Source organism: Felis catus, chromosome C1 (assembly GCF_018350175.1).
Source record: "Felis catus isolate Fca126 chromosome C1, F.catus_Fca126_mat1.0, whole genome shotgun sequence".
NCBI classification, from domain to species: Eukaryota; Metazoa; Chordata; class Mammalia; order Carnivora; family Felidae; genus Felis; species Felis catus.
In genome coordinates, this window is record NC_058375.1 from 31,399,992 (window position 1) to 31,419,754 (window position 19,763).

The 19,763-nt window shown below is 41.3% G+C and overlaps 2 protein-coding genes across 3 annotated transcripts in view; both read left to right on the forward strand.

The window, feature by feature from the left end:
• The first annotated feature begins 4,484 nt into the window (after nucleotides 1–4,484).
• EXO5 (exonuclease 5) lies at nucleotides 4,485–10,718 on the forward strand. 2 transcript variants are annotated; one of them, XM_019836757.3, is made up of 3 exons: nucleotides 4,485–4,538; nucleotides 5,081–5,161; nucleotides 9,204–10,718. In XM_019836757.3, the coding sequence occupies exon 3, from the start codon at nucleotides 9,215–9,217 to the stop codon at nucleotides 10,334–10,336; it is 1,122 nt and encodes a 373-aa protein (XP_019692316.1). In that variant the 5' UTR covers nucleotides 4,485–4,538; nucleotides 5,081–5,161; nucleotides 9,204–9,214; the 3' UTR covers nucleotides 10,337–10,718. The 2 variants fall into 2 exon arrangements, with proteins under 2 accessions (XP_019692316.1, XP_019692315.1); XM_019836756.3 differs by lacking the exon at nucleotides 4,485–4,538 and having other exon boundaries at nucleotides 5,118–5,250.
• The window catches only part of ZNF684 (zinc finger protein 684), a 30,338-nt gene continuing 15,687 nt past the window's right edge, over nucleotides 5,113–19,763 (forward strand). Inside the window, exon 1 of the mRNA XM_045035607.1 lies at nucleotides 5,113–5,250. The gene's annotated coding sequence lies outside the window, so the exon portion shown is untranslated. The remainder of the gene's footprint in view (nucleotides 5,251–19,763) is intronic.

The following is a 19,763-nucleotide window of genomic DNA, read 5'->3' on the forward strand; positions in this document are numbered from 1 at the left end:
GTAGAGGAAATCTAGAAAAGAACCGTCTTGATACAGATTTATCCCACGGTGTGAGGGAGAGGGCAAAGAACCCAGTGGCACTTCGCTTATCCAGCAATTTCTGTCACTGTGGTGACCAACTTCTGCCCGTTCCATAGGGTCTTGAACTGCTCAGGGACTGGGAATTCATTCTGGAAACAAACAAACAAACAAACAAACAAAATGGGTTGAAATCCCAAGTCCAAGCTCCAAAAGAAGCTGGGGTTAAATCTTACACTTTTCTCTCAATGCTTGCTTCCGCTAAACTATTAGAGCTATGTGCTATTAAAACAAGTGACATTTGGGGGCCCCTGGGTGGCTCAGTTGGTTAAGCATCCAACTCTTAATTTCAGTTCAGGTCATGATCTCACAGTACATGAGATTGAGCCCTGCCTCGGCTTCATGTGCTGACGGTACGAAGCCTGCTTGGGATTTTCTTTCTCCTTCTCTCTCTGCCCCTCCCCCACTCGTGCTGCACACACTCTCAAAGCAAATTAAAAAAAATTTTTTAAGTGACATTTGGTTTCTTCCAGCAGGTCGTACATTATGGCTGACATGCAAAATCTGGTAGAAAGATTGGAGAGGGCAGTGGGCCGCCTGGAGGCAGTATCTCATGCCTCTGACATGCACTGTGGCTATGGAGACAGTGCTCCATATGTGCAAACATTTGACTCACTGCTTACCGGTCCTGTGGCAGAGTGCCTGAAGATCAGTAAAGAGATTGAGAGAGATGTGCAAAAAACATGAGGAGATAGTCCACACAGTTCCGAAGTTGGAGCAAACTCTTGGTTACAGCCTCTCCATGCCGGCAGCCAGCAGGCAGTAAGCTTTCTGATTTGTTGGCAACCATCTCAGAGCAGATCCAAGAAGTGATAACCTTCCCGGAGTTCTGCCTCACCTCCAGACTTGGACTCATCTTTCTATATTCCCCACTGCTGCTAACATGATCATTCTAAAACGTATTCAGTCGAAATTAATCTAATTACATTGCTTAAAATCCCCCAATGGGTTCTCATAACTTGAAGATAAACTTCATCTTCTGTATTCTTCTTAATACAGAACACTTGGTATAGAGCATTGCCTACTTTTCTGGCAGCGTCTTCCAAATTTCCCCTCAAGCATACTTTGCTCCAGCCATAAGGATCTCATGGTCCTGCAAATGTTCCATACTATTGCATGGTTTCTGGTCCTCAGCTGTGCTATTTTTCTTCCTTCTGCCTAATTTCTTTGTTCAGTTAGCTCCCCATCCTCCCAGATGTAACTTGTGTCACGTCATCAGGGACTACTATACAAAATTATGTCTTCTTGGAGGAGCACTTGGAATTCTTGGCTGAATTTACTAAATAAAGTGATAGACTTTATATTCAAGGATTTTTTTTTCAAATCAGAGAATGACACCATGGGGTTTTAACTTTATAACATTATTCTGGAATCAGTGTGTAAGACTATGGGGTCAACATGAAACAATATCCATACAATAGTGCACCACTTCAATTTGCTTCAGGTTGTTGCTTGCTTAACTTTCTTTTCTTATCCTTGCTACCATGGGTTTGCACTTTCAAAAAGAAAAAGAAAAAAAAATCTAATCTTTGCTATAGGCTCTGTTTTCTGGAAGACTCTGGCTAAGACAAACTTATAACCCCAGTTTGATTAATCAGGAAGAAGGGAGAATTTTTGGATTTGTTTTTGAGGTATTAGGGAAATAGACTTCCTTTTTCCCCCACTAGATACAAATCTGGAAGGCTATATCCCTGGAAGCTACCGGCAGTATAAAAGGAGGGAGGTTGCTTAGAAATGAGCAAACACAGAGGAAACTGATCCAAGAAATGAACAGAAAATTTAAACCCCATCACACTATTTGACCCTGGATCAAGCCTCACCTGAAGGTAGAGCCCCTGGCTTTTGGATCTCTTAAAAATGAATAAACTCTAATTGATTGAAGGCTTCAAATGTCCTACATCTGAAGCTGCCTGTGTTTAGAAAAAGGCCTCAGTCTTATATCCTTGGCTCATTTCCAACTCCCTCAACTTCCTTAGGGCTATCTCCTCTGGCTTTCTCCAAGTAAGCAATGCCCTTTTCAATGATCAGAAATAGGTGTTTGGCTGAAGAGAGGCTGATCTGTTTTGTTTTGTTTTTTGAGAGGCTGATCTTAATATGTGGAAGAAAAGATTCTCAAATACAGAATATTGCCAGTGGGCTTCTCTTGAACATATAATAATTCTGTCAATTATTGTTCTAGCACCTGTGAGGAACACAAACTTGAGCAAAATAAATTCCCTGCCCTTAGACTCTGATGCCCTAGAGGAGCGCTGTCCAAGAGAAATATAATGTGAGCCACAACACAAATGTGATCCATATATGCAATTTAAAATTTTCTGGGAAGCCACAGTAATACAACAAAAGGCAATAAGGAAAATTAATTTTATAATATATTCATTTAACCCAATATTTCCAGAATATTATAATTTCAACATGTAACCAATATAAAAAATTAATGTGTTATTTTAATTTGGGGGGGTACTAAGTTTTCAAAATCTGGTATTAAGTCATCTCATTTTGGACTAGCCACATTACCAGTGCTCAAGAGCCGCATGTGATTGGTGGTTACTTCATTGGCCAGTGCAGCTCTAGAGAGTAATCATACAGATAAACACTTTTATCCTATAGACTCTTATATGGTAGACTGTAATCAGGGCTATGTTGGGAGGTACAAATTTTGCGTTCTTCTAGCACCTGTGAGGAACACAATGTATACACAGTGTATACATTGTATACAATGTATACGTAGTGACATGCCCGCACTTCTTAGGATAGCCTTTTGGAGAAAGGGCATGGCATTGTTAAATTTGAGTCCCTCAGTGTTGAGAATGAAAGCTTTGGGTAACATGGTCCTACTGTCTTGGGAATCTCTTCCGTTTCACTCCCCTCTGCATCACCCCTCCCCCAAACTTCATTTGAAGATAGGTGCATGTGGGAAAGGGTTGAAAAAAGGCTTGCCTGGCATTGGAAGTTACATTTTGGCTACAGAAGGTTATAGTGGGGAGGAGGCAGAAACCTCCAGCCTCAGTCCAGCAACACCTACTCATTTCACTTAATTAAAAAGATTTCTCTCAACTTTCATATTTCTTAGATCAAGGATGTTTTCCTATCCAACCACAAAATCACTATCATACCAGGATACTTATAATTGATAGATACTATTATCTAATATACAAGTCACATTTAATTTCCCTAATTATCCTTTCTAGTATTTTCTATTTTACTTTTAAGAGATCCTGGGGCGCCTGGGTGGCTCAGTTGGTTGTGTGGGACTTTGGCTCAGGTCACGATCTTGTGGTTAGTGGGTTCCAGCCCCAAGTCTGGCTTTGTGTTGACAGCTCAGAGCCTGGAACATGCTTTGGATTCTGTGTCTCCCTCTCTTTCTCTCTCTCTCTCTCTCTCTCTCTCTCTCTCTCTGCTCCTCCCCAACTTGCTCTCTGTCTCAAAATAAAAATAAAACATTCAAAAAATTTAAAAAAAAAGAAATCTTTTCCCTATTTTGAAGTCCAAACAATACTGTATTATATTCTAAAAGCTTTATAGTTTAGCTTTTCACATTTAGGACTTTAATACTCCTGGAATTGATTTTTGTGAGGAAGTAAGATAAGAGGTATCATAGATTTTTTTCATAAGGATACCCTGCGGTCACAGAACCTTCATTGAAAGACCATCTTTTCTCCGTTGCTATGCGATGCTACCTTAATCGTAAATCAAGTGTCTCGTATGTGATAAAAACGTAAAGAAAAGCAAGGAAGTGACTGTCATAAAAATCAGGCCAGTAGTTTCCTCGGGAAGGAGGCATGGGAGTGTATTTGGAAAGGGCTTGTCACTTTTCTGCTTTTGATCTAACGGTGACCTATGTTTTCAATACTTTTATTTGCCTTTGTTTCCTATTTCAGAATAGAGCTGTTATACTTCCCAATAAAAAGGCTAAGACGGGCGCCAGCATCTTTGCAAAGGGAGTTTGTGGTTGTTCTCAGCTGGGAAAGCTGGCGCGAGGGGCAGAGCGGGTGCGGAGTCCAAGAGAGGCAAAGCCAAGACGCAGCCGGTGCACCGGGGACAGGGACGCGCCCACGACGCTCCCGGACCCCCGCCTGGAGGGGCCGCAGTGAGAGCTTCTGGGACAGGTGACAGCGCATTTCCGTCCGGAGATAAGCCACACGCACAGCCAACCGCCCGCGGGGACAGCCCGCCCAAAGGCTGCCGCTCGCCTTTAGCGCCCTGCTCGCCCCGCCGCTAGAGGGAGTCCGCCCGCCGTGGACTGGAGAAGCGTGCTGCGCCGCCTCGGCCTCTGGGAGGGGGCGGGCCTCGGGCGGCCGCTGGGCATTCTGGGCCAGCGCTCCAGCCGCGTCTCTGGGCACCGCCCCGTAGCGGAGAGCTTTGTGCTCGAGCTCCCCCTGCAGGTCCGCGGTGGAGCCCGGGAGCAGTAACGAGGCCGCGGCGGAGCCGGGGAGAGCCCGGGTTTCGGAGGAGTAGCCAAGGTTAGGATCAGGCCGGCGAATGGGTGGCTGAGCGGCTGCGGTGTGGAGCCCTGGGGTCTGTTCCCGCGGTTGCCGCGATCCCCGGGCGGGAGCGGCCCCCGGGCAGCGGCTTGTCGTGTCTGCCTTCGCAGGCCAGACTCCTGTGGGTTCTGGCCCTTTCGTGGAGGTCCGCTGGGACCTCTTCCCGAGGCCGGCGACCCCTTGCTGTCATTTCCGGCTCCTCCAAGACATTGTAGGGAGTGCTCAGTAAACTTTAGGACGGGCATGGAATTGCTGGGGCGACAGTGGTCTGGGGCCGGTGGAAAGGTCCTGGCTGAAGGCAAGCGCTGTCGGAGCCCACAAGTCCGGGCTGCACCGAACAAGTCAGAATGTAGAGGGTGAAGGTAGTGGCAGTGCCACAGGCAGCAGGAACCCATCAGAGAAGAAAAGCCTCTCACCTGGGGTCTTTGCTCAGCACCTGGGCTGAGGTTTGGGGCTGGAAGAGGGAACTGGTCTTGGAGCTCCTGGGGAACTTTGGCTATTTTTGATTCTCTTGTTTGCAGGGAGCGAGGATTGAATTAAGTAACTACATCCGGGGTGTGGAGAAAACGAAGAAGTCTTGGAGGATTTGATCCAGGAGAGAGGCAAGCATTACCTAGCTTCTGGGATGGGCCACAGCCTGTGCAGTGTGGATCAGAGAGGAGGAAATGCCACAATGTGAGGGACTGGACAGGTGAGAAAGGAAAAGTCCCCATTCTACCGCAGCAAGGCACAGAGTTGCTAATCTGGATTGTTCAGTGCAGACCTGGTTTTTCAGAGCCCCTTTCTCCTCCCCTACCCCTGTCATTTCAGCATTCTGCACTTCCTGGTAAGGGGAAAGATCAGCCAAGTCCCAGGGGAGTAGAAGTTTCTTCTCTCCTGAAGTTTAAACTCAATTTGTCAAAAGGAATAGAAATGCTATCCCGTCTCTTCCTTGAGTAGGGGAAGGAGATCCACATTTGTTGAATGCTAGCATGTTTGTTTTGTTTTATCACTATTTTGAGTAGCTGAGGACAGTTGGAGGGGATACTGTGTCAGTAGCGTCAGGAAAACGAAGAACTTGCTCAAGAGCACTCATAAGGCAAGTGGCATATTACTGAATACTACTGACCTAGTCAGGATTAGGTTTAGAATCTAGATCCCCACGACCCCCAGACTCTTGACACTATGCTGGTATTTCCCAAACATTTCATTCATTTGCCACCTGAGGATTGTTGCCATTCCTATGTACTACCTGTATTGTTATTTTCATGTTTAAAATTTTTAAATTTCATTTATTTAAAGACCACACTTGTCCTAAGAAACACTCTCTATGAAATGATGCATTGGATTTATGCATTTGAATATAGCTTTATATGCTAAGATGTGTCTAAAAATGTTGAAATCATTTGAAATCATCTCATGTGAACCATGTGAAATCATCTCATGTCAGAAAAATACAAACTGCATTCGGAGACAATGTGCTGTATTATGCCCTTGCCTGGAATTTTTCTGTGCAGGAAAGTCCAGGCAACACATCTGAGTCTAAATTGCTCATCCCCAGTGTATTGTTTTCTTCCTTTAGATGAACAATTTCACAGAGAATGCCTCCTTTTTGTTTCTTCTCTACAGAACATTTTGCTTAACCTGTTCGGGGCTACCCTATTCTCAGTATATAAAACAAGTAACAAAGTTCATAACTTTCAGGAGCTTACTCTCTCTCTGCCTCTCCTTCTCCCCCCCCCCCCCCCGCCACCCCAGGGAGTTAGTACAGACACATAGAATAATCTAAATCACTACTGTCCAAAAAGAACATTTCTGTAGTCAGAGGAATGTTCTATGTCTTTGCCTTATAATGTGATACCCCCTAGCCACATACAGCTACTAATTACTGGAAATGTGCTTAATGCAGCAGAGAAATTGAGTTTTAAATTTTATTTTATTTTAGTTAATTTAAATTTAAGTAGCTGTATGTGGCTGGTGGCTACATATTGGCCAGCCCAGATCTATATATTTGAAATAAAATGTTTTCAAGGTCAGTTGATTTAGATTTAGATTTAGTGCCCTCCCCCAGCGGGGGAAAAACACCCAAAGTGTACATGTTAATTGCCATTTAACTTCATTTTCTTGACAGAAGATGAAGATTTCTTTCCAACTTTCAGGGACTTCATGGTCCAAATAACATTACTCATTTTGAAACTGTCATCATCCAAGGCACATTTATAATTTGAGACACTTACGTAAATGTGCATCTTCTGTGTTTTATCACTATTGAAGTATCCTCTAAAGCAATAACTTTATAGGATATAAGCAGAAATCTTAGCATTGCATTACTTTTGTTCATTGCAAATAACTTCTCTGCCAGCTGTGTATGTTTTCTTTCATTAGGGACATTTAGACTCTTTAAAAATGACTTAAGTACAACCATAGCAAATATTAATACCACTTTCAACATATCAGTTCTTAAGTTTTTAATAGGGAATTTGGTGCATTCAGTTTCTTCATTGCTTAATAGCAAAGAGGAAATTTAGTTCATAGTTACCTCAATCAGTTTAAATTCTGCGTCAGATTATTTTCCTGACACCCAAAGTCCAATACTGGTGGACTGGTCATACCTTGTTTTGTTTTGTTTTTAACCTATGCTAGGTTAGATATGTGAGATTAGGAAGAAGGCTTAAAAAGAGTATCTTTACAAAATAGATTGCCTAGTTTCTTAGGATTAAAAATGTTTGAGAGACAAAACAAATCAAACATAATGTGTGGTCTTTGTTTCCTGATTTAAAGAAAAGCTATTTAAGGGGCGCCTGGGTGGCGCAGTCGGTTGGGCGTCCGACTTCAGCCAGGTCACGATCTCGCGGTCCGTGAGTTCGAGCCCCGCGTTGGGCTCTGGGCTGATGGCTCGGAGCCTGGAGCCTGTTTCCGATTCTGTGTCTCCCTCTCTCTCTGCCCTTCCCCCGTTCATGCTCTGTCTCTCTCTGTCCCAAAAATAAATAAACGTTGAAAAAAAAATTATAAAAAAAAATGTTTGAGAGACAAAACAAATCAAACATAATGTGTGGTCTTTGTTTCCTGATTTAAAGAAAAGCTATTTAAGACATTTTAGGGCCACTGGGGAAATTTGAATAAGGAGGGGAGTATTAGGGAATTATTAATTTTGTTAGTTGTGATAACAGTAATGTAGTTAATGTAGGAGAATGTCCTTATCTGGAAATGAATGCTAAAGCATTTATATCTGAAGTGTTAGGAGATCTATAGTTTACTTTAAAATAGCCAAAAATGCACACATGAAAGATGTAAATATAGCAGCATGTCAACAGTTGTTTAGGTGTTGTGTATATATATAGATATTCATTGTTCTATTTCTTTGTATGTGTGAATTTTTTTTGTAGTAAAAATTAAAAAAAAAAAAAAAGAGTACCTGTCCCACAGTAGAGTAGTGAGATATTGGATGTGAAGCACTTGGCTCAATGTCTAGCACTCAATAACTGCACAATAAATATTCAATATTATAGCAAATACTGTAGTATTTTATTAGTGCTTATTGACAGATATTTTCCATCATAAGCTAATTTCTTGTGGAGAGAAAAAATAAACTTAGTGGGAAACACCAATTTCTGTTAGGATAATTTATAAAGTCAGTAAGGATAAAATAAAACCCACCAAGAGCTTTTCCTCCTTGCCATTTCCTTAGTATATTTCAAATCTTGAAAGCAATGGATTTCCACATGTTGCTGTGAACGTCCACTCTCATGACTTCATGTTATTACCTTTTTTTTTAAAGTTTATTTATGGGGCGCCTGGGTGGCTCAGTCGGTTGAGCGTCCGACTTCAGCTCAGGTCACGATCTCACGGTTCGTGAGTTCGAGCCCCGCGTCAGGCTCTGGGCTGATGGCTCGGAGCCTGGAGCCTGCTTCCGATTCTGTGTCTCCCTCTCTCTCTGCCCCTCCCCCGTTCATGCTCTGTCTCTGTCTCAAAAATAAACATTAAAAAAAAAAAAGTTTATTTATTTTGGGAAAGTGATAGCAGGGGAGGGGCAGAGAGAGAAAAGGAGAGAGAGAATTCCAAGTAGGCTCCGTGCAGAGCCTGACATGGGGCCCGAACCCACAAACCGTAAGATCATGACCTGAGCTGAAACCAAGACCCAGATGCCCAACTGACCAAGCTACCTGGGTACGCTGTATGCTATTACTTTGTGTATGAGCAGATCTATTGGTATTTGTCTATAGTTAGTCTTTGAATTTTGCTATACTATGTTGCTGAGAACTACATTGTAAAACAGTCATCATAGAGCTGATTTTTCTCAAGGAATAGTTTGTAATTGAGTTTCATTTTCTTAGTCAAGGATTTTGTATTAGAAGAATCATAAAAGTGGCCATGTTTTTACCAACATTGCTCCAACATTTACAAAGATCTATACATTTCTAAATAATGAAATAATATTCCAAGGCAGTAGAAATTTGAAGCAGAAAAAGCAAACCTCAAATCTCCTTTTAAATGAAGAAATTGAGGCCAATGCAATTCTGTCGTGTTGCTAGTTGGTCGTAAATAGCTAGGCTTCTTAAAGAATGTAAATAAATAGTCGTGATTCTTTTTACCTTATTAGAATTTGAAAGTGCTTTGGATAAATTTGTTATTTGGATAATACATTTCTTTAACATGATATTGCAGGGCCTTGTGCCATGGCAGAGAATGGGGAAGAGGAGACGGGGTCAGTAGAGGCCTCAGGGTTCTCAGACTTGAGTGACTCAGAGTTGCTAGAGTATCTGGACCTGGAAGATACTCAGGAGTCAAGTGCATCACTTAGCAAGCCTGGTCCTTCTTCTGAACTCCCTGGGAAGGATGACAAGCTCACAAGCTTACCAAAATGGAAAAGAGGATTGGATGTCTCATCACCTATGGAGCGATTCCACCTTAAATATTTGTATGTCACTGACTTGTCTACTCAAGACTGGTGTGAACAGCAAATGGTATATGGGAAGGAGCTTCCTGGCTTCTTGGCTCCTGAGAAGGCAGCTGTTTTGGACACCGGTGCCAGCATCCACCTAGCTAGAGAACTAGAAGTTCATGATCTTGTGACTGTCCCCACCACCACTAAAGAAGATGCTTGGGCAGTTAAGTTTTTGAATATATTATCAATGATTCCTGTCCTGCAGTCAGAAGGACGCATCAGAGAGTTTCCAGTGTTTGGAGAAGTGGAGGGTGTGCTGCTTGTTGGAGTAATTGATGAGCTGCACTATACCGCCAAGGGGGAACTGGAACTGGCTGAACTTAAGACACGCAGGCGCCCTATGCTCCCTTTGGAAGCTCAGAAGAAAAAAGACTGTTTTCAAATCAGCCTGTACAAATATATCTTTGATGCCATGGTTCAAGGGAAAGTGACCAGTGCTAGCCTAATCCACCACACAAAATTATGTCCAGACAAGCCACTGGGACCTTCAGTGCTGAGGCATGCCCGGCAGGGAGGCTTCTCTGTAAAGTCCTTGGGTGACCTCATGGAGCTAGTCTTCTTGTCTCTAACACTGTCTGACCTCCCAGTTATTGATATCCTAAAGATAGAGTACATCCACCAAGAGACTGCCACAGTGCTGGGTACAGAGATTGTGGCCTTTGAAGAGAAGGAGGTGAGAGGCAAGGTGCAGCACTATATGGCCTACTGGATGGGCCACCGAGAGCCTCAAGGGGTTGATGTGGAGGAGGCTTGGAAGTGCCGGACATGCAACTATGCAGATATCTGTGAATGGAGGAAGGGTGGTGGGGTGCCCAGCTCCATTCTAGAGCCCCTAGCCAAAAAAGTGAAATGAACAGAAGGGTGTGCCTTCAGGAACTTTCAGCCTCCCTGCTTCTAATGTGCTCAGCAGAGGAAAAGAGGACCAATTTTTGAACTTAGCTTTCATGGAGAATATTCTTATTTTGGTTCTTTTCATATTTCCTCAAACTCTAACCACTCAAGTCAAGACCAAGTTTCAGGGGTGAGTGGGAGGAATCTGGAGCTATAGGTCCCTGGAACTTTGCTGTTAATTGCCAAGAAGACAGTTGCTCATCATGGCTGGAGCAAAGGGCATCCTTCAGCAATCATTGCTTTCCTAAGAAGGTCCTAAACTTTCTGTTAAGTCCCTTCCCTGTTTTTTCTTAGTTAACACTTTCTACATTTTATATAATAAAATAGAATGAAATTCTGTCCAAGTCAGTCGAACTGATTTTTTTTCATAATCTCAATCCTTCAAAAATGACCACAATAAATAGTTGTGTCTTACATGTGTACAACAGAAAATATGAACAAGCATATGCTTCATAGTACTTTCACAATAGCAAAACCTAACCCTAGAAACTGTCCAGGTCCCCATCATCAGAAGAGTGTGGACGATGTACAGCAACCAAAAGAAATGAGCCACCATGACACAACAGTGTGGTTAGCACAGTTAAGTGAAAAGTCCCCAAAGGTTACATACAGTATGGTGCCCTTTTTATAAAGGGAGAACCAAAAAATGAAACACATTTTAAGGAAATTGTGAAGACAGTGGAGAGGAATCTCAGTGCATTTTAGAAGATAGTGGAGCTCTTGATTGCGAACATCACCAAAGAGGCCAGAGGAAAGAATGATATGGACATCACCTGGAAGGAAAAGGCTTGTTTATGCAGTCACTGCTGGAGAATTTGCATATATAGGTGGAAGGGGGAGAAGAGTTGGCAGGGGTTGAGTTTATTTTTTATTTTATTTGTTTATTCTTTATTTTATTCTTATTTTATTATTTACATTTTTTTTTTAATTTTAGAAAGAGTGTGTGAGCCAGGGAAGGGCAGAGAGAGAGGATCTTAAGCAGACTCCATGCTCAGTGTGGAGCGTAACGTGGGGCTTGATCTCACAACCCCGAGATCATGACCTGAGCTGAAATCAAGCGTTGGACGCATAACTGACTGAGCCATCTAGGTGCCCCAGGAGTGGAGTTTCTATATGAACTAGAAGGTCAAGAGGCAGCAGAACATGGTAAATATTGTTAATGTGACTCCATGTTTTTTTTTTAATTTAATTTTTTAAATCTTTATTTTTGAGAGAGAGTGAGAGACAGAGCATGAACAAGGGAGGGGCAGAGAGTGAGGAAGACACAGAATCTGAAGCAGGCTGTAGGCTCTGAAGTGTCAGCACAGAGCCCAATGCAGGGCTTGAATTCATGAACTGCGAGATCATGACCTGAGCCAAAGTTGGACGCTTAACCAACTGAGCCACCCAGGCGCCCCAATGTGACTCCATGTTCTATGTGAACTGGTAAAACCTGGACATTTTTGGAGTTACAGTAGATTACCTCTGGAGGTGTTTTGAGCTACACACAACTTTTCTTATGGACAATGGGAATCTTGGGGTAATAACTCTCATTTACTGAATGAATATTACGTGCCAGGCATCATGCTTAGCACTTTGATGATTAAATCTGTATATCCATTAATTATCCCTGATGAGGGAATTGAGGCTTAGAAGGGTTATAAAACACAGTTTGAAAGTGGTAGACTCCAGCCTAGATATGTCTGACTACAGTGCTTATGTTCTTAACCATTATACTGTAAAGTATTTCTCGCTGTTGTTAAGCCCCCTACATGGTATCTTATTCTAGGCCCTAGGAAGTTTGGAATCAAATTGGGGGCATAGTAAATAAACTGGACTTTATAGGATCAAGAGTATTAAGCTAACAGTCTTCAAGAAAACAACTTGTCAGGGTTCTGATGGCATCATGTTGGATATACTAGAAGGTTTAAAAAGAGGGAAAAGAAAAATAAGTTGGTTTCAGACAGTGACATTGTCAGAATTCAGTAGTTCTGTAATTCAGTAATACCCTGAGCTCTCAAATCCTTATTATTTTTTAATGTTTATTTATTTTTGAGAGAGAGACAGAGTGTGAGCAGGGGAGGAGCAGAGAGAGGGAGACACAGAATCTGAAGCAGGCTCCGGGTTCTGAGCTGTCAGCACAGGGCCCCATGCGGGACTTGAACTCACAGACCACAAGATCATGACCTGAGCTCAAGTCAGATGCCCATCCGACTGAGCTACCCAGGAGCCCCTCAGATTTTTATTTTGAGTTAACATCTCCTAGTCATCACTTTATGGTTTCTCACAAGGTAAGTTGAGACATCTGTAGTTGGGGTCACCCCAGGATCATTGATGCTATTCTCTGCAACAAATGCTTCCCAGGTTTGCAGCCTCCACATAGCTAATAATGTCATCTTTTCCTTGCAAATTCTGCCTAAAGGTATCTGAACTCCAAATTATGGGCCCCTTGAATATTCAGTGAGCAGTTAAATGAAAAGAGATATCATAACAAAGCTATTTCTTGATTTTTTAAAATTTGCTTCCTTTAGTAAATAATTTAATCCTATTAAATTTGCATCCCTCTGCTTATTTTTAATGAGGAGTTTAATCTTTTAAAATTATTCTTAAAGGCCAGTTTGTTGCATGTCTTTTAATTTTCTCCATGGTGGATTTTTCTTTTTTCTTTTTTCTTTTAACATTTATTTATTTTTGAGAGGCAGAGAGAGACAGAGCATGAGCAGGGGAGGGGCAGAGAGAGAGAGAGAGACACACAGAATCCGAAGCAGGGGAGGGGCTCTGAGCTGTCAGCACAGAGCCCAACACAGGGCTCGAACCCTCAAACTGCGAGATCATGACCTGAGCTGAAGTTGGACATGTAACCAACTGAGCCACCCAAGCACCCCATTCTTTTTTTAATTTTTAAAAAATTTTTCACTGTTTAGTTTTTGAGAGAGAAACAGAGCACAAGGGAAGGGGGTGGGCAGAGAGAGAGGGAGACACAATATGAAGCAGGTTCCAGGGTCTGAGCTGTCAGCAAAGGGCCCGATGCAGGGCTTGAACTCACGGACCATGAGATCATGACCTGAGCCAAAGTCAGACATTTAACCAACTGAGCCACCCAGGTTCCCCCATGGTAGAATTTTCTGATTAAATAATACATGCTTATTATAAAAGTACATTAAAATGTAAGGAATAAGTTACTTCCTTTAAAAACTTTCAACTATTGCTTTGGTTATTGCTTCTCTGTTTTGTTTTGTTTTGTTTTGATTCTCTGCTATTCATCAGAGAATCCATATGTTTAGAAACCCTGCTGGTATGGTGAGTGTGACAAGAGCCACAGGTAGAATATAGGACTTCAAATTCTTCAGAGAGATTATATGAGAGAAAGGCCCCATAAAGGTGTGAAGAGAGATAGAGGTTTTAGTGATAGCTCAAAACGTAACATCTATTAGAGTATAGTAGGAGAGGAACCAAAGAAGTGTGTTGTGCGTGGTAAGAGCTTCAGCCAAAATGCAAATATTTCTTCATGTACATCACAGTCCACACCGGAGAAAAACTTTATACATGTGGTAATTGTGCTGAGGCCTTCAGAGCTCAAGTCTTCATATTCATCTGAAAGTACATTGCGGAGGAGTTTAAGGAGCTTTGGTCAAAGCTTAGATGATCAAAATAATCTTTTCACACATAGGGACCTATGAAAGTCAAGAATGTGCCAACGTTTTCAGTTACAGCACAGGTATTCACATTCATTGCACAGGACATATAGGAGAGAGAGTCCATAAAAATGAAAGTAATACACAATAGTATGGGGCTTTAACACCCCACTTACCTCAATGGATAGATCATCTAGACAGAAAGTCAATAAGGATACATTGGCCTTATGACACCTATTAAATCCATCTGATAGGTGTCATAAGGCCAATGTATCCTTATTGACTTTCTGTCTAGATGATCTATCCATTGAGGTAAGTGGGGTGTTAAAGCCCCATACTATTGTATTACTTTCATTTAAGAGCACATGGGACATCCCATAGGATACATCACAGGTTAGGCCACAAGATGAGTCTCTAAATTCAAGAAGATTGAAATCCTATCAAGCATCTTTTGCAACTACTGTGGTATGAAATCAAAAATCAATTACAAGAATAAAACTAGAAAAAAACACAAACACATGGAGACTAAACACCTGCGGCTAAACAGCTAATGGGGCAATGAATAAATCAAAGATGAAGTTAAAATCACGTTGAGGCAAACGAAAATGGGCATACAACATTCCAAAATCTATGGGATGTAGCAAAAGCAGTCCTAAGAGGGAAGTTTATATTGATATAGGCCTACCTACCTCAAGAAACAAGAAAAATCCAAAATAAATACCTTTATACCTAAAGGAACTAGAAACAGAAGAGTAAGCAAAGCCCAAAGTTAGTAGAACAAAGGAGATAAGAGTAGAAATAGGTGAAATAGAGATTTTAAAAACAATAGCAAAGGGGTGCCTGGTTGACTCAGTTGGTTAAGCATCTGACTCTTGATCTCATGTCAGGTCATGATCTCACGGTTTGTGAGATTGAGCCTTGCTTTAGGCTCTGCACTGACAGCGCAGAGCCTGCTTGCAATTCTCTCTCTCTCTGTCTCTCTCTCTCTGTCTCTGCTCCTTCCCCACTTGAACTCTCTCTCTCCCTCCCTCTCAAATAAACTTTTAAAATAATAAATAACCATAGCAAAGATCAATGAAATGAAAAATCAGTTCTTTGAAAAGATAAACATAATTGATAAACTCTAGGCCCACTCATCAAGACAAAAAGAGAGGGGGCCTAAATAAAACCAGGAATGAAAAAGGAGAAGTTACAACTGACACTACAGAAATACAAAGGATCATAAGAAACCACAAAGAACAATTATATGCCAACAAATTGGAAAACCTAGAAGAAATGGATAGATTCCTAGGAACATATAACTTTCCGAAACTGATTTACAAAGAAATAGAAAATTCGATAGACCAGGGTGCCTGGTTGGCTCAGTTGGTTACCTGTCTGATTCTTGATTTTGGCTCAGGTCATGATCTCATACTTCCTGAGTTGAGCCCCTGCTCAATCTGCACTGATGGCACGGAGCCTGGTTGGGATTCTCTCTCCCCCCTCTCTCTGCCCCTCCCTTGCTTGCTTGGGATTCTCTCTCCCCCCTCTCTCTCCCCTCCCTTGCTTGCTCTCTCTCTCTCTCTCTCTCTCTCTCTCTCTCTCTCTCTCTCTCTCAAAATAAAAAACATTAAAAAAATCTGAATAGACCAATACAAGCAATGAAATTGAATCAATATTTTTTAAAAACTCCAAAAACAAAAAGTCTAGGACCAGACAGCTTCATGGGTGAAATCTGCCAAACATTTAATGATGAGTTAGTACTTCTTCTTTTCAAGTTATTCCAAAACATTGAAGAGGAAGGAACACTTATACACTCATGAGGCAAACAGGTGCACGAATAGATGCTCAATGTCAGCTATCAACAGGGAAAATGCAAATCAAAACCACAATGAGATCACCTTACATCTGTCAGATTGGATATTATCAAAAAAGAAAGAAAGAAAGAAAGAAAGAAAGAAAGAAAGAAAGAAAGAAAGAAAGAAAGAAAAGAAAGAAAGAAAGGACAAGTGTTGGCAAGGATGTGGAGAAAAGGGAACCCTTCCTTATACACCATTGGTGGCAATGTAAAGTGGTGCAACCACAATGGAAAAAAATATGGAAATTCCTCAAAAAATTAAGAATAGAACTGCCAGGTGATCTAGCAATACCACATCCAGGTATTTATCCAAAACAAAAAAACCAAACACAAACATCAATTTGAAGAGATATATGCACCACCATATTCACTGCAGCATTATTTACGATAGTCAAGATATGGAAGTAACCCGAGTGCCCATCAATAGATGAATGGGTAAAGAAAATGTGATGTGTGTACACAGACACACACACACACACACACACACACACACACACACACACACAGGAATAGGGAATATTATTCAGCCGTAAAAGAATGAAATCTTACCATTTGTGACAACATGAATGGACCTAGACAGTATTGTGCTAAGTGAAATCAATCAGATAAAGACAAATATCATATAACTTCACCTATATATGGAATCTGGAAAACAAAACAAATGAACAAATAGAACAACAGAAATAGACTCATAGATATGGGAAACAAGTTCTATGACACATTTAATGGAGATAAAACTATGGACGATTGTATATTCAGTATTGCAAATATTTATTTAGCACCTATTATGTGCCGGGTTCTGCTCACACAAATTCCAATGTGTGGGCTTTCCCCCACCACCAAACAATCCTCTGATACTACTTGATGATAGTGTTAGATCCCACAGGTTGAGGGTTCAGTCCTACAAGCTTACCCTTTTTCCCCCACTTCAGATGCCCACCACGAGTCCAGATTGTCATCTGTGCTTTTGACTTGCTAGCTATAGAATGGAGGTTCCAACAACCCCTTCCTTAGGTTTGACTAATTTTCTAGGCAGCTCACAAAGCTTGGAGAAACATTTTTATTTTCTAGATTACCAGTTTATTATGAAAGGATATATAACTCAGGGACAGCCATATGGAAGAGATGCATAGGGCAAGGTATGGGGAAAGGGAAAAGAGTTTCCATGCCCTTTCTGGGCCAACACTCTCTCTGTACCTACATGTGTTCACCAACCCACAAAGTCTGTGAGCCCTGTCCTTTGAGTTTTTATGGAGGCTTCATTACATAGGCACAATTGATTAAGTTATTGGCGACTGGCAATTGATTCAACCTCCAGCCTCTCTTCCCCTCCCCAGAAGTCAGGAAGTTGGGACTGAAAGTTTCAACTCTCTAATCTCCAATCATATGATTGGTTCTCCTGGAAGCCAGCCCCCATGCTTAGGTACAGTACAAAATCACTTCAGTAATATAACAAAAGACACCGTTATTGCTATCATCACTTAGGAAATTCCAAGACTTTTAGGAGCTTTGAACCAAAAACAGGGATGAAGATCAAATATATATTTCTTATTATAAATCACAGTATTGCCAAACAAAAATATGTGCTTTCATAAACATATATACTATGAGAAAAAGAAAAGGAATAAGAGAAATCAAGGATGGCTCCTAAATTTTTGCTTGAGTAATGAGGTGGTGATGGTGCATTTATTGAACTAGAAGTGCTAGATTGGGGGTGGGAGAAGGCAGGGATTAATTGGCTTGGAAGTGTGAAGTTGGAGGTGACGTTTAGATTTTTAAGGGGAGATTTCAGGTAGGCATAAGGAATTAGGGGTCTGCTGTTCAGGGGAGAAATGAAAGATGGAAATACAGATTTTCAGTCATCACTCATCATCACATAAATGGTATTTCAAGCCATGGGACTGAATGAGATCATTTAGAGGACAATTTCAGAAAGCAAAGACTGAAGGTCAAACCCTTGAGTATTCCAACATTTGGAGGAGGAACAGAGTTTTAGTAAAGGAAATACAGAAGTAGTCTGAGTGAAGTGGGAGAAACTAGCTTTTATGAGATGTCCTCGAAACCAAGATAAGGAAGTATTTTAATTGTGTTGAAGGCTGTTGAGGTCAAATATAACGAGGACAGAATTGGAATTTAATTGGTAACTTGACAAGATCAGTTTTAGGAGAGTAGAGTCAAGAAGCTATTAGAGTGGACTGCAGAGAGAATTGGAGGTGTGAAGATGTAGACAGCAACAAGAGACAGCTCTTTAGAAAGATTTTTCTATGAAGGAAAGTTAGGAAATGGTGCAGTTGTTCAAATGGGCTATAGGTTAAGAAAGGATTTTTTTTGTTTTTTTGTTTTAATTTTTTTTTAACGTTTATTTATTTTTGAGACAGAGAGAGACAGAGCATGAACGGGGGAGGGTCAGAGAGAGAGAGAGACACAGAATCCGAAACAGGCTCCAGGCTCTGAGCAGTCAGCACAGAGCCCCACACGGGGCTTGAACTCACGGACCGCGAGATCATGACCTGAGCCGAAGTTGGACGCTTAACCGACTGAGCCAGCCAGGCGCTCCAAGAAAGGATTTTTTTTTTTTAAGATATAAAAAAACATTTTTATGACATTGAAAATGCCAATGAATACAGTGGCTACTAATATCAAGTGGGCTCTTAATGCTACCAACCAATAGTACTGTATTTCCTTAATCCATTCACTCTTCCACATTCTTTTTTTTTCCCCCTTTAACGTTTATTTTTGAGAGAGAGAGAGGGCTCACAAGTGGGGGACAGGAGGGGCGGAGAGAGGGAGACACAGAAGCAGGCTCCAAGCTCCAAGCTGTCAGCACAGAGCCCAACAGGGGACTCAAACCCATGAACCATGAGATCATGACCTGAGCCAAAGTCAGACGCCAACCGATGAGCCGCCCAGGTGCCCCCACTCTTCCACATTCCTAAATAACATTAGAATCTCAGATGCCATTGATTATAAGATACATAATTATTTCACATACTTTCAAAGAGAAAAAACATGCTGCCAGTTAAACTATAGCATGCCATCATTTGTAAAATACCAGTTTTGCAGATGTTCAAATATGAAAAAAGTGTGTATTAGAATCAATGCCATACAGTATTTTCTCTCCTCAAATCTCCAATACCTTCTCCCTTCCTTCACTTTCAGCTTCCTATTTAACTAAGAAAATACAAGCATTTAGAAGAAGATAGGCTCATTCTCCCACCACTAAATCTGTATCTCACCTGTACCTGTAAATTCTGTCTCCCTTTTTATTTCAATGGATGAATGGTCCACACTCACAACTGATCCTTCCACAGTGTACTGAATCCCATCCCTTTTCTCCAGAAGGACTTTTCTTCCTGCAACTATCCCATTTCTCCTGTATTCTCCCTCTACTGTATAATTTTAATTAGCATACATACTATAATTTCTTCCATCTTAAAAAAAATTCTGGACCCCAAATCTATATGCAACGACAGCTTTCTTTTTCTACTCATCTTAAAAAAGCCAAACTTCTTAAAGGTACTGCCTGTACTTGCTTTTCACACTTCCTCTCTTCCCACTCTTATCAAATTCCACTCATTCCGCTCTTATCAAATTCTTAAAAGATTTTATTGAAATTCTACCACCATGCCAAAATGGGATATTTCAACAGCCTCCACAATGCTAAATCCAATGGTCAATTCTTAGTGATCATCCTACTTGACTAATTAGCAGCATTTAATACTGCTGGATTATTCCCCACTTCTTGAAACATTTTCTTCCCTTGATTTTGCAGAATCAAACTCTTCTACTTTTACGTCTGTCTCACACCTTATCCCTTCTCAGTCTTCTTTGTTGGGTCCTCCGCTTCACCTCCTTTTTGGGACCTAAGCTAGTGCGTTGCTAAAAGAAACTGAACTAAGGGTAGATTATTATCTTATAGTGCTGATTTAGATTTTCTA